This window comes from Bombus flavifrons, chromosome 5, assembly GCF_040668555.2.
Source record: "Bombus flavifrons isolate JBK064 chromosome 5, iyBomFlav1_principal, whole genome shotgun sequence".
In the NCBI taxonomy this organism is placed as follows: domain Eukaryota; kingdom Metazoa; phylum Arthropoda; class Insecta; order Hymenoptera; family Apidae; genus Bombus; species Bombus flavifrons.
Genome location: NC_138446.1, coordinates 8,712,562 through 8,727,658, shown reverse-complemented (window position 1 = coordinate 8,727,658; position 15,097 = coordinate 8,712,562). Strand labels below are relative to the sequence as shown.

The 15,097-nt window shown below is 34.1% G+C and overlaps 1 protein-coding gene across 5 annotated transcripts in view; it reads right to left on the bottom strand.

Moving 5' to 3' along the window:
- LOC138179749 (monocarboxylate transporter 10) overlaps positions 1–15,097 on the bottom strand; it is a 327,517-nt gene that overhangs the window by 12,064 nt on the left and 300,356 nt on the right. For all 5 annotated transcript variants that reach the window (XM_069112849.1, XM_069112848.1, XM_069112847.1 and 2 more), the window contains 2 exons: positions 3,772–4,057; positions 1,616–1,790 (listed from right to left, as the gene is read on the bottom strand). In XM_069112849.1, the coding sequence (XP_068968950.1) occupies positions 1,616–1,790; positions 3,772–4,057 (461 nt within the window). The remainder of the gene's footprint in view (positions 1–1,615; positions 1,791–3,771; positions 4,058–15,097) is intronic.

Below are 15,097 nucleotides of genomic sequence, written 5' to 3'. Positions count from 1 at the left end.
CTTCTTCTTATTTGGATCGGATTTCAAGTTCGTTCTGATCGTGGAAGAATGGATAATTTTCCCTGATTGATGCTTAATTTTCTGTTTCTTGTTTGGATTAGATTTAGAGTTTGTCGGTGAGTTGTATAAATTATGGACATTTTTAAAGAGATTTTGATATGGAGATTCTATCGATAGATCGGTTCTAGTTTAAATTTTATTCTTCTTATTTGAATCAGATTTAGCGATTGTCAGTAAGTTGTACAGAATTATGGGAATTTTTAGGGAAGTTTTGCGTCTCATATAGAGATTTTATCGATGGATCGTTTCTGTCTATGAGATAATCAAATCTAGAATATTGCAAAGGATTAGCTGAAGTTTGCTTGATGTATAATGTACACAAGGTATGTTTGATACGGGTAAGAAGATTGTAATTTGTAATATATTATACTATAACCGTATACATGTTAGAATTATAAAATCGAATTACGAGGTAGGAAAATGACGTTCTTTGAGAACGTGACTATAATAGAGTAATCAAATTATATGCTTTAAGAGTAATTGCAGGATATTGCTCGCTGTAGTACAATGTGTATCACATTTCGTATATATCCTCTTCCATGCATACCTTCAATCGCAGCAACGTCAAACCTAGCGAAACACCGAAATTGCAGTTGATACTGTTTGAGGTTCCGCGCTTAACTCCTGCCCTTTTGGGATAGAGCTTCATCGTTTCGCGAATAATGTAGCAATGTTGCGAGGTACGGTACTAGAAACCATCTGAATAAGCTTCCTAGGTTGTTATAATTGTTGATAAAACGTAATAGATACACGTTTAAAAACCTACAATGTAATATCACACGAATGGCTCGAATTGCTTTCCACTTTTGTTGCGAAACAATTTTAGGAATAAATTCATGAACTTAACAAGTGATATAGAATTTTATGTCCTACGGTTTTAAAGTTCCTCAAAATACATTTCCTCTAAATTTTCGCAAATTCCTTGCGATACTACAAAATTATCTAATTTCAAGAAAATTCTTACGAATCTCTAAAATTCACACCTGCGCTTTGTCGCACGATTAAAGTAATATCAGCAAAGTTTTACGAGTCGCAGGTCACACATTCTAATACTCTTGCATAATACCGACAAAATTTGATAAGGAAACGCATGAAATTCACAAGTAGATTGTACAAACTCCAAATAATCTGACTGTTCTCCGAAAGGATGATAAAATTATACAGCAGAATTCTATAATCTAAAACTTGTGATTCGTTAATCGATATTATTAATCGTTAAACCACTGTACAAAAAGGCCTCAGAGTCACGCTCTCCTCGAATCTCTTGAAACTTCCAACGAAATTACATTTCGTTTCACGTTCCTCCAAAATTCCCTCGATTTTCATTAAAAGCTCGATATTCTCCATCCAAGGCGGATTTGTAGGTAACGTCGTCTCGCTCAAACCAAAGCAAACTCCTCGACACCGCAGAACGCTCCTCAGTCACGCGATCCTCCATTCTCTCTGTCTCTTTCTCTCTCTCTCTCTCTGTCTCTCGACCAAACTACCTTCCCTCGCGATCCGCAACGCGGTTCGAGCACCCTCGCCACAACAGCGTAACGCGTTGTATACTGACCAACTCCGAGTAGTGCTGCCTGACAGAGATATTGCCTGGACACTAGGCATTGGGCAGATGGTCTCGCGGTAACGACACCCCAAGCTGCGCAGCCGAGTGCCGCTGCCAAACCCAGGCAAGTCTGCAAAAGCACCACTGCGCTCGCCTCCAAACCATCTTTGTGGCCCTGGATAGCCTGAAACCGATGTATTTTTCATTAGCTGATTGCTACGACAGAGACAGATCTGAACGTACAATAGATTGAATAAGTGGTTAATTGAAGAGGGGTCTGTCGGATCGATAGTGTTGAGAGACGTTTGACGAATAGGTTTGGTCTAGTTTGTTGCAGAAAGAAAGGTGATGGTACGTTCTTAATTACGAGGTTTTTCGTTTAATATCGTCATGGTGGGTCGGTAAGTTGCGGATGTTCATGCAAATTCATATTTTTATGAAGGTAATTAAAAAATAGAATTTGGGTGGAATATTGTTTTATCTGTTAAATATTATAAGTAGAACCGTGTTTTGGATATTTTATATATTTTTCCTATCACCTATACGGTCTGACGAAGACTTTCGGTAAAGTGGAAGAAAAATCGGAAGAGAAATGAATCCAAAGCTAGGAAGATCTTTCAGGATTTAGATCGGATTTTAGATTTACGGAATCGACAAAGGGAGAAAGTTATTGTTAGTATCATACAAAGTGAGAGAACTCAAAGGGAATTATAATTATTCTGTGTGAAAGATTGAAAGGTAAGTCTGTTAGCTGTATTACGTTTTCCTGTCTCGATTCTAATAATTCTACTTCGTGTATGCTTTCAAATATATAGTTTTCACAGTTCTACGGTCTGTGAATTAAATTTCTGTTCACATCGATTTTCAACGTCATTCACTGCGAAGAATATCACGTTGGAAGCAGTTTCATGAACTCCTATCAGATCAGAAATACTAACTGACGCGTGTAGGCGTGCAGAAATTGAGACAGGGCGCGCAGAAGCGAGGTCAACCGCGATTATGAACGTGTAAACCGCCTAACTTTGCCGAAACTTCACTCGAGAATGAAGTTGCCAACTGTGGCCCGTTCTCTGATTGCTGCTACCGAGTAATACGCGTGTTTCTGGCAGTTTGACGATTCAGCCTTTCGGATGGTCCGACCGTGGTATTACAAACTGGCTAGTGATCGGTTAGTTAGCCTTTTGTTGAAAAGTTAACTCCGCTGAATCGTTGTATATCTCGTATCATCAGTTACTATCTATTTTATGGTGACGAATAAAACCTGCGATGTTTCTATTAATTCATGATTCCTTTATTTCTCGAATTTTAAAGCCTATACAGATGAGAAATATGAAGATAATGTTTGTAGGTGTTTAATGTTCGTAGAAGCGTAAAGGAGGAAAGAATTTCGGCAGTTGAAGCACTCAGAAGCCACACTGACTGAAATGCATAAGTCGAGAAATAGGGAAAATTGATGTTACAAACTTTAGTACAACGTTAAATTGACTTTGGTATTTGCTGTAAATGGATTCATGAAAATAAATCACATATTTCTTAAGAAATGAACATCAGTTACGCTATGTATGTAATAAAATTGAAAAATTTACAGAAAGTGAAATTGATCTGTTGAATATATAGTACATTCGTATTCTACATGTGAGAGTGAGGGAACGTAGAGCGAAAACACACACAAGTATGTATCCTCTCCCTGGTGTGAAGCACCAAGTAAAGTTCTTTGTAATACCTTTCCAAATTCTCTCCATACCTTAACATGATCAATTTGGTTTTTTCAGAGGCTTGATTGACAGTCGAGTTTCGCAACAGGGCTAATGATACTTGAAAATGTTTCGTGCAACACACGCGATATATTCATGAAATGTTATTGGAGCCTGGAATTTACGATGAAATTAAAAGAAACGAACGATCCATCGTAATGACAGGTAAATTAGAATATTTCGCGACGTAATTATTGCTCTCGTCTCTTTTCTCGTCGAATTGCTGAACAACGAAAAATCTGAAGTTTCGTATAACAACGTAATGCATTGGCAAAATTACAGGCGTTCGAATACTATCGCCAGCCTATATACAGCCGAGAAACGTTGCAATATCAAACTTCTCAACTCTGAGAGCCAAGAACAGGATCCAGCCTAAAGGCAGTTGCTTGGTAGAGTAATTAAGGTACTCACGATGTAAAAGGCGGGCGTATAAAGGCCGAAACCGGCTGCCCCAGCGGCCAGCATCAACATCCTGACAGGCCGACTACCTAGAGGGCTGAGATCCACCCATGGCTGCCTTGGTGGCTTCGATGCGGTCTTCTTCTCTTTCAACTTGCCACCTCGTTGATTCTTCACGTGTAACATGGCCCGTCGTTGCGGATGATAGAGAGAGGCACTTCTGTAAATCAAGCCCAGGAAGAAGGCCAACGACAGAGCTCCGGTTACCGCCTGCATTCCACGCTCCCAGCCCAGCTTTCTGCGGAAACACCGTGTCGTTATGGTTACAGAATAGAATTTTTTTCTTTTCTCTGCTTACGATCTACTCTTACGCAACTTTCCTCCCTTCGCCATCAAATCCTTCCATTACTTTTTTCCCTCCTCCTTCTATTTGTATTTCTATCGTATCTGTCAATTTTTAGTGCCGGTTAAAAACGTTTGTTCGTTTAATTCCATTCTTATGTACCTCTGTTCGTAAATATTGGACTGTTGGAAAAAATTCGCAACGTTCTTGCCAGCTGATTCATTCCACTGTATTATACTTGTCGTGTAATTTCACTTTTCTTACGAACATATAAGATCTTCAATCTGTTTTTCTAAACTTCGCTATGAACTTTCTGAATACTTTGTTTGTTAATTAAAACGGAAACAGAGGAGTTGAGAATATAAGAAAGTGGAATTCAGAATTGTACAGAGGAAATTCTATCTTTTGATGTATATTCGTAAAGTAATAATTGCAACGATGCCATAAATATTTGTAATTATTGATCACTTGACTGCGGTTTTTTCTGCAATCTGCGTGAAGATTTATTCGATCCATTAAATATTGTAACATTCGTATTATACATTCTCGTAATTATTAATTTTTCGTAAATGCATAAAAATCTGCAGTCTATTCACAACGATGTACCACGATATTCATTCAATAAATTCTTACCTATTCACAATAAGTTTAATAAATTCACACCGATGGTTCTATTGTATTGGCAACTAAGTGATTGCGGATTTTGTAAATACCATCTAATGACAAAATCCGCAATCACTTAGTTGCCAACCCAATAGCTACATGTCAAGCGTATACGAAAATAACAGCCGCTAACTTTAAGTCGGTAGCAACAAAAAACACGGTCATTACTTTCGTATACACCTGATATATTCAAAGGCTCTTACTAAATAAAAAGCCACATAAAAAAGGAATAAATTTCATTATACCCAGAGAGAGAAAATTGTTCATAGTTTCATATTCTCATTCTCGGGAGCGTGAATTCGTTAGAGTCTGGCCAGTGAAAGAGGAATCCTTAATTAAGAAAAGGCGAAATTACGCACGATGGATTCGCAGACTCTCAACATTCACCGAACAGAGAAAGTTTCTGTTTCGTCGTTCACTGGAAGCGACCGCAAACTTCATAACGCGACGTTTCGCCGCAACTGGCGCCTGTAAAGTCCAACTTTAGCGAGTCTCACACGCTTTTGTTTCAGCGAGACATTAAACCGTGAATCGTTTGTAATTTTATGACAAGGGAGATTTCTTCCTTTCTTTCTTTTCTTTTTAAACAGAAAGAAACGTTTTCGATTGTCTTTTTCGCAGTGACAAACGTTTTTTGAACACGTTACGATAAATAATGGCACTTGTGATGTCTGTTTGACTCGATGGACGTGTTACTTAAACGAGAAACAGAATTTTGTACTTGTCTGATGATGCATGGACTCGTGTTACTTGCGCGTGAAGATGTGCAATTTATTCGGTTTGCAAATTAACTGTTCTACTTGTTTCATTAAATGTACGTTTGTAATTAAAGAAGAGTATATTTTTAACAATTAGACAATATGAATTTATTATCCTGTAGATTATTTTTTTTAAGTAAACTTCTAACGATTAAGCCGTATGAATTTATTGACTTGTTGTATTGCTATTTTTCCAAAGTGTATTTTTAGCCACTAGACATTTAATATCTTCATTTTAAATGCTGCGAATATTAGAGTTCCTGTTTGTTGATATTCGTTTTAAATATATTTTAGAAAAGCTTTGGGATTAAATTAAAAAGAATCAAAACATCACAAGTAATTATATTTGTTAATGAGAATAATTTACAGATTCATTAATAGGATACAACGAACCGCCCATTTCTCTCGGTGTTAATTCATCTTTTTCTCCTAATTATTTGGAGAATTCTTGGAATTTTGGGAATTTTTACGTATTTTGCAAAATAACGACGATAATTCTCAACTTGATGGTATTTTCTAATTAAAATATAGTTTTTGAGAATCGCAGATAAGTTTTCGCTCTTAATAAACCAATCAGGTTGTTATCGATGACTTTTACGGTAGAGTGGTACAAAAATTTAGATTAAGAAGAAGTTCCCAATACGTTAAGAAGAAAGTTATTCCTCAATGGGGAAAGAAGAATAGGGGCACTTTTCTTGGAAAGTTTACTCCGATCAAAAGTTCTGATCGAATAAAGCTCTTGTTTGGACGTTTTCGTAAAGAATTGATCTCCGAAATGTAAACTTGGAAACTTAAGTTTTCAACGTGATCGTTCATGAAAATAAATTATTTATTATTCTTCGTCTTTTTCATAAATCATAAAGGAACAAAATATATAAAAATTTAGGTTCAGTTAGGAAGATAATGTATTATTACAAAAAATAATAATATAAATAATGAAACATAGAATATAAAAAATCTTATGACTAAAATGACGGATTTTTATACAAATTCATATTTTCGAAAATATAATAGAAAATGGTTCTACCTGCCACATATTACATTTTGGATATCTTGTATATTTTCATACAACGTGAAAATTGTTTCATGTATCACATATTATCTTTATGATATGTATATTTATATTACATAAAATGTATATTTTTTCATATAACGTACAGTCTACATAATTTTCCATTTCTTAATTTCCCATAAATGTATGAAAGCCCTCAGTCTAATTATGATGAATCTTTAGCGTATTAATTATCATAATAACATTATTATAAAGAATACTAATGTAAACTATGAAAAACAAAAAAAAAGGTTCTAATCTTAAAAATCTACGAAAAACCAAATTTCAATGTAATAATGTAAACAATGAAAAATAACAATTGTAAATAGTCTTACGACGAATCTTTCATCGATATTAATATATTAATATTAAAATACAGATATTTGAATAATATCTGAAAGATTCTAATAATTTGATAAGACCTGATACATATTTATCCGTCCACGAACGAACTTATTCTACTTGCTCGTCGAAATACGCGAATATTCTGTTTACAAAGTCTAGAACGTCGTTTGAATACGTACATATGTACATATGTACAATCTACAAGCGTCATAGAACCCCATGCGAGACTATATCCTGCCAGGTCAGGTGGATGTAGATCGTGTTTGACTCGATACGGGATTATTCTCTTCGCCTGTCGGTACATTACCGCTTTACTTGCACAGATGTTGACCTCTTCTACTTGCCTGTATACGGGTGTACCTGTACTACTTATCCGGTATACTTATCCGTACTAGATACGGCAGGGAAAACGCGCTGTTGAATTTTAAATGAAACTGCTTATTGGCGCATGTCTTCGTTTCGTTTAATTACTCAGACGTCCTGTAATTGCACATCCTTTCTACTTTATCGGACAAATAAGAGCAGATTTACGATGTTGTGCCAGTTTCATTTCCAGTTAATTATTTTGGTTTTTGTTCGTTAGTGTATGTGAATCAATTTTGATTATGTAGCGATAAAAGAATTCACATTTGGATTTATAACGTCGAAACAGTTATTTAATAATTTTACTCGAACAATTTTACGAAACATACGCGAACCTGTAGAATTCCAAAGCAATCAATTAAAACGAAATTTCGGAACACGTACGTAAGTTTGTAGCATCGCAATTTTCCACTCAAACGATGAAAAAGATGTATTTGTAGATACAGAGATATGCTTTCAAAACAGTTCCCTTGAGCGATTCTTCGAAACTCGTACGAACGTGTATACCGCGAGATACATATACGAATTCGTAATATCGGAAATATCAATTTAAACAACTGAAAGATTTGTATTTTAAAATTCACAAGCTTAAACGGATTCACGAGTGAAATGTCAAAACTCGCATAGGAGTTTAAAATGCCAAAGGGATTATTTCACGCAGCCTTCCCGGCGAAACATTCGAATTTACATTAAAATTCATATCTCTGAAACCTAATCGATAATGAAATAAATTAATACGAAGTAATAAAATGTAATTTATTTACCTGCAATTCCAATAAGCAAATTTTCTAACGTCCACATAATATCGCGTACAAATAAAAACCTCTTTGAGAATAAAATCCTCGTGCATGACGGAGGAACGTTTTAAAGGAACGCGATGTTCACTGTCGTTCCTTCGACGCGTTCTTGCATGTCAGCCACGAACAATAACCATCTTTATTCGTCGCTTATTGCCGAGTGAAAGTCGCAGGCCAGCCGTCAGCCGACGTTTACGACGTTCCTACACGTTTCGTCGAATACGAACCCCTTTATTCTCTCTCTGGCACGCGTATTTCCTCATACGAAGAGAACGTATCGCCTTACTGCTTTGTTACAGGCACAATAAATAACAGGTGACGAGGTATTACGATCGCCTGGCAAACACGGCTGACTGTACTCCGTACGCGTAACACGTGTCGCGTTAATACCGTGCTTATACCACTGGCTGACGATGCAGCCTGGTCTCAAGCACGTGTACATGCTCGCCTGTTTAATGGTTTCATCATCTCGGTTACACGGGACGCAATTAAACTCTCCCCTTGTTTCTCCTTTTTTATACCTGCTAACGAATCATGTCACTAAATCCTGCTTTAATGTCTGTTCTTGGAAATGTTTCACTGAAGGTGGCTACTGTGGTTAAGGGAGGTTTTTGTTCAGGTAGATTGTAGTCCTTTTGATTTGGTTATTTGAGTATTTGAGGGTGGAAAGTCGGAATGCTGTATAGTGGAAATACACGGAAATGGGATTATTTGGTACTTTGGAATATTTGTTTCACTCTGATTAACATTCTGTTACAATGACTGGTAATTAATTCTGTAGCTGTTTCAATTGTAGGATAAGTTTCTTTCGTACTATTTTTATTGTATATTCTTCTTTACTATCAACATACTAAGATGTTGTTTCGATAATAATTCCCTAAGTTATAACTAGGATGTACATGTTTAACTATCTGTGACATTTAAGACGAAATAGTTCAATAATTAAGTTTGAGAAGCAACCTAGGACAAGAATAATAATCTTAAAAAGGATAGAATAAAATACTTCTCGCAGAAAGGAAACCAGGTTACTTCTGCTTACTTGCCAAGTTACTAACAGGAAGGAACCAAGTAAGAATTACGAATTCGAAAGAATAAAACGCTTTTCGCGAAAAAGGAACCCAACCTTCTTCCGTTCATCTTGCAAACTTCTAACAAAGAATAACACTTTATATTCATAATCATCAACATAATTCGGACTTACAAAATTCCAAAGCAACCGTTTCTCGACACAATGAAATAGTTTTCGCAAAATGGGAACAAAGCTTCCTCTAAACTACCAATAAATAATAAGCTTTGCCAATAGAAAAATTCTGTTAAAGAATTGCATCGCGCGAGTCAACGGTACAATAAAATGTTACGTCTGTAAGAGTTACGCAGATGTTTCCACGGAACGCGCGTGGACTTCGACGCCCACGCACTTCCATGTAACCAAGGGCAACACGCCCACGCGATTTTTCGCGCAATAGTCCCACGCACCCGATAAATCTAACTCTCTGGCCTATAACTCCGCTGGCTACTATTCAACGTGTTACTGTACCAAGAAAAAAAAAAGAAGAAAAAAAGAATATTAATCGATGTATTTCGCGTCTGAAACCACGCACAAGTTACCAAACGTCCAAATGATACAGAGATTCTAGCGAAACGCCAACCGCCATCAATCAATCGCCATTCGACGGTCCATCAATCAATGATCGAACCAATCACGGTGTTAGCCGATCGATGAAATGTCGTTCAAGGCAGCTTACGGCTGGATATAGCGAGAATGGCTCATGGAAAAAATGATCTTTTTCCGGAGAAAATTGGTTCGGGTGTTTCTCATGGGAATGTAATTTGTCCCCTATAAATGGAATTTTATGTTTTTAGGATGAAGGGAAACGTAAGAAGCTTTTGCTTTGATTCGGAGATTTGAAAATGGTAATTTTTATAAATTGTTATTCGGCTATTAAGTATGGATATTTTTTACTGATCTTCTGTAATCGAAATTTCATTTCTGAAGGAAAGTGTAAGGGGTAGAAGATTTTCAATTGGATTCGAAGATTGGAGATTAGTAATTTTTATTTTTCATTTCATTTTTTTTTTGATTACTGAGTATGAATATTTGATAATAATTATTACAAATAAATGATTTTACGCTAGTGTAATAAATTTTACAAATGTAACGTAACATTTAAAGAATGTTAATTTATGTGCCATAAAAATTTAGTAAAATAATTCAAAATATCCACCACATTTGTTTTATGTTTTTTTTCTTATTTGGAAGAGAAATCAGTTGCTGAATTGCCGTAATAAAGAACATAAAAAAAATGATGTGGCAAACTAATTATTGCGACGATAAAACAAGAAGATAACTCTAAACATAAAAGAAGTTAATAATTATGAATAATATCGAGACATTTGAACTAACCACAGAGATAATAATAAAACAGAAAAATAATTTATTTCTGAATAAAACACGTTATACTAATAAATATAGATTACCTTGTTTTCCAATTTAAAAGTTAATAAATATAATTATAATTTAATATCATTAGACCATTATGAATACCATTACATTAATTTAATTAACAACTTCATAATCAAATTAATTACATTACCTACGTTCAACCGTATAAAAGTTTTAGAAAAAAACTTGCAAAAGAAAAATGAAAATAATGGACGAGTTATGGGTATTAATTATTGCAGTGGTATGTTCACCAGGCTTTTTAATATTCGAACAAGCTTCGCGAAATAAAATTCACTGGTAACCGTGCAATCTCGCGTAGGTTACACGGTTCCCTAAATATTCTGACAACGAGGCGAATGCGAATTCGTTCAATTAGCGGCAAGCAGAGCGTACAGGCTACGAACGATACAATTTCATTTCCTACAATTTCCTAAACAGAACGAACGTTTGGCCTGCTTGGTTCGTGGTGCGCGAGCTAATAACAATCGAGTTTCGTCTCTAATTTCGTAATTTCGAGTTCGTTCGATACTCTGTTATCATTTATTTAATGATCGTACAAGTGTGCCCGGTCTATGGAAAAATTTCTAGTAGACTTCTAAAATTTCTACAGACGAAGCGCTGGCTAAATCTATAGTTCGTAAAGTGGCATAATAGACTTACTATGAATAAATTGATCGAGCGATTTCACGTTTCCATACATCATTGTATAAAATTATTTACTTTTTCTATTTAATTACGTATTTTTATATTAATGATATGTTTCCTTTTATTATTTTATATGGACTATAGGTTTTGATAAATTATTATATCAAATTATCCATAAATTACTTTTATATCAATTATATATTTTTTCAATTATTCCATATCAATCGTACACTTTTAATTCGTTTTTGCAATTACTTCCAAAATTTTTGAATTTTTCCTAAGTTCCTTAACAAAGATTAGTGTACGTGCACTACGTACAATATAGTTAATACAATTCAATTGATTACCAACTTTCTATTTAAATATGACGTTGCGTTATATTAATATATAAATACACAATGTCAAGGTTTGCAACATGACCTATATTTTTTAAATACTACATACTAGCTTCTAAAACTGACCTTATCATTATCATGTTTTGTTGCATCTATATGGTCGCAATGATCATAACGAATATAATTTCATTCGTAATTTTGTGATTAAATTACGTGCTGTTAGAAACAACGTAGTTTCAAAATACTTAAAAAAATATGTTTCGCATAAATTTGATACAAATATTATTAACATAATTAATTTCCATTAGTACATAAACATGTAGCTTCTCTTCTGTAGTTCCTGTCTCTTTTAACAAGATTAGTATTATTTGCTTGCAAAAAAGGTTATTAATAAATAATTGAAAAAATAATTATAGTAAAGTCGTAATAAGATTAGAATTGTTTGCTTGCAAAAAAGGTTATTAATAAATAATTGAAAAAATAGTAGTAGTAAACATATAAGAGAGAAACATCACATGTTATCTAATTGTTAGTGTTGCGTGTTAGTTTCGAAATCGAGTTTGTATCTGGATTATTTTCGCATGAAGATACTCGGTACCACGCACCTGCAATGCAGTGGATTCGCCTGCGACCCATGGATCACTTGTCTGGATCCAGGAAAAGCATTAGTCCGCTGGCAAATGGCGAGGAGTCGTGTCTCATCTCTGACGATTAGGCTATCTTAACGATGCAACAAGTCATTTGCTGATTCCAGGATTTCCGTCAGCTGGTCACTCATTTTTCTTTCTCTTGATAAAATTCTCATTGCTTTTGAATTCTCAGTGAGAATATTTCTACGGATTAGCGAACTTCTGCACTGAAGATTTGTCGAGAATTTTATTTCTCGAAAATTATCACGTGCAGTTATCATCACGAGTAATAAAAATTCTATTGAGTTTTTGATACTTGAGTGAAAATTTTACTGCATCGAAACCATGTGCACACTCTGTTTTATCAAAATTTCAACTCGACGAGAGGATTCAATTTTCTCGATTGAAAAATATTTTTCGTATCATCGTTAATGAAGAATTTTCATTTATATGTTTTCGGTAAATATTTTTTTCATACCACCACAAAGTAATATAGCGCGTAATATATGAGTTCGCTTATCTCGACCTGTTTCAATCGCTGGTGAGTGTCATTTATAAAACACTTGAATACCCATAAAACGAAAATCATCCAACTATTTATATTTTGGGAATTAAAAACTGGAAACGTAGATTGATGAAAATCGATCTTGCCAAATTGTTTCTCTGAAAAAAATTCTCTTCCAATTTCAACTCCTAGAACATTATTTATAAAACGACCAAATATAAACCTACATGGATTTACCCTTTTATAGAAAGTAGCTTAAAACATAAAAAATTAAATTCCAAATTTCTCTTCTTGAACAATTGTCTCACAATTATAATATCGTTTTAAAAATTATTATTATAATTAAAAACTTATGTATTGTAAACTTACATGCATTAGGTTGTCCGAAAAGTTTCTTTCGCATCATAAGATGATAATAGATGAACAACAATTTCTGTTTTATATTATTTTATCGAATTATGTGTGATCCATTTCGTTCTATTTCTATTATTATATTCGTGCATAATTCAATAAATTAATATAAAACAAAAAACATTGTGCGTCTATTAAGTCCTTATAAAACGAAAGAAACATTTCGGACAACCTAATATAGGAATTGATTTCTTCTCAGAAGATATCTCATGAAGCACACGAAAACCTGTGTGCAAGTGTTTGTATTTGAGGAATGAAGAATGAAAAGACAGAGGCCAAGTTAAGAGCGTTTGAACGTCAAAGTAAATCCTTCGAAATGAATTTATCTGCCAAACTAGATTCTGGCGTTCCCAACTTCGACTTTTACCCTCGAATTACTCCGCTCGAGATTTAATTATGAGCACTGTCCCACGCTGAATTTACGATCTTCTCCTTCGTTCGTTTAATTAAAAGCATTCCAAACGAGCCATTTCTTCGTTCGTCATCGCCGCTTAATATTCGGCCGGAAAGTGTGATCGATCCATTAACACAATTAAGAACAGTGGGAAAAGTAATTCGCGTTCCGACCAACTTTCCTTCTTGGGTTTTCGAGATTAAGCACAATCCATGCTTGCGGTTCAGTCGAATCAGAATGTATCATCTTAATTGCTTGTTCTCTGAATTCTGATTATTTAGAAAACTGTTTAGAAAATACTGTGACTTACCAAATTCGGAACTTGTTTAATTCGAAATTTTCGGAATTCGAGTAATTTCAGTGAAATTAAAATGTTGAAGACGTTTGTGGGAATATTATTCAAGGTAATTAATTTTGGTTTATTTAGGATATTGAATATTATCGAGAGTAATTAATTTGATTTAATTAAAGGTGGCATAACTATGTTAGGAAAATAGAAGTGGAAAAGGAAAAATGTGGGACTCTTAAGAATCTTAATGAAAATAACATTTTAGCCACAACTGTGGCAATATTATCCAAAACAATTAAGAAAAAAATAAATAAAGAGTAAGAAAGAAAGAAATAAGAAAGGAGTTCACAGTTTGATTAAAATTGGAGTGGTTTCAATGAAAAATCATATCAGAATTTTACAAACATCTAATTTTGAAGTTGGATTATTATAATTTTACGAAGAGAACTCAATTTTGATAAAAACCTGAAAATATAATACACGGTAATGCTGTGGAAAACATTACCCAGTATTTTGTTTATAAAATATTACGAAGAGAGAATTTTTCATATTTGAAAACGAGAAAATAAAATATGCATGTGCATACATGATTAGGGTGTTCGAGGAAGTGAAAATGGTTCGTATCTAGCCAGGTCAGCGAAATTCTTGATATAACGAGAAAATTACACGGTTACAAAAGTAGAACACGATCATATTTGATTCAGAGAGTAGTATTGCTTTAATTATGGCAAATGAACATGGTCTTTAAGCATAGTAAGACCACTTCAAGCTCAGACACCCGGAATTCCCTTCTATTCACCAACATTTACAAACAGCATATGTACAAATGTTTGACTTATTCTACAACGATGAACTATAATAAATATTCCTGAATTTTTTAACAATTTTTAAACAACTACGAGTAATATTAGAATATAAATTATGCCTGACACCTTTCATATACTTTGAAATAATTTCTTAAATAAATATAAAGTCCTTTCAATTCGAAAAATATAAATATTTTTCAATCGTTTTAGAAATATATAATACATTGTTACGAAAAAGTTGAACATTGGAAGAGATTCGATCGAATGAACCAATAATCGAAATTTTCGTAAAATTTGTGAATACCGAATTTTATTAAAATATAGAATAAATAATTCTATAGCCTTGTATTTCATGGATTTCAATAAACACCTTTAAATCGAGATAAATGTAACTTTAAAATAAAATTAATTTCAAAAAGTTCAAACGTATAGAGACAAAAGTATATATCAATTATAACACAATTCGAAATCAATCCATTCGTCGATCGTGGAATATCTAAACAAATTGAAAAGATTAGAGGATATGTTATACAGTTGTGATCGACGTTCGAATGAACGAAC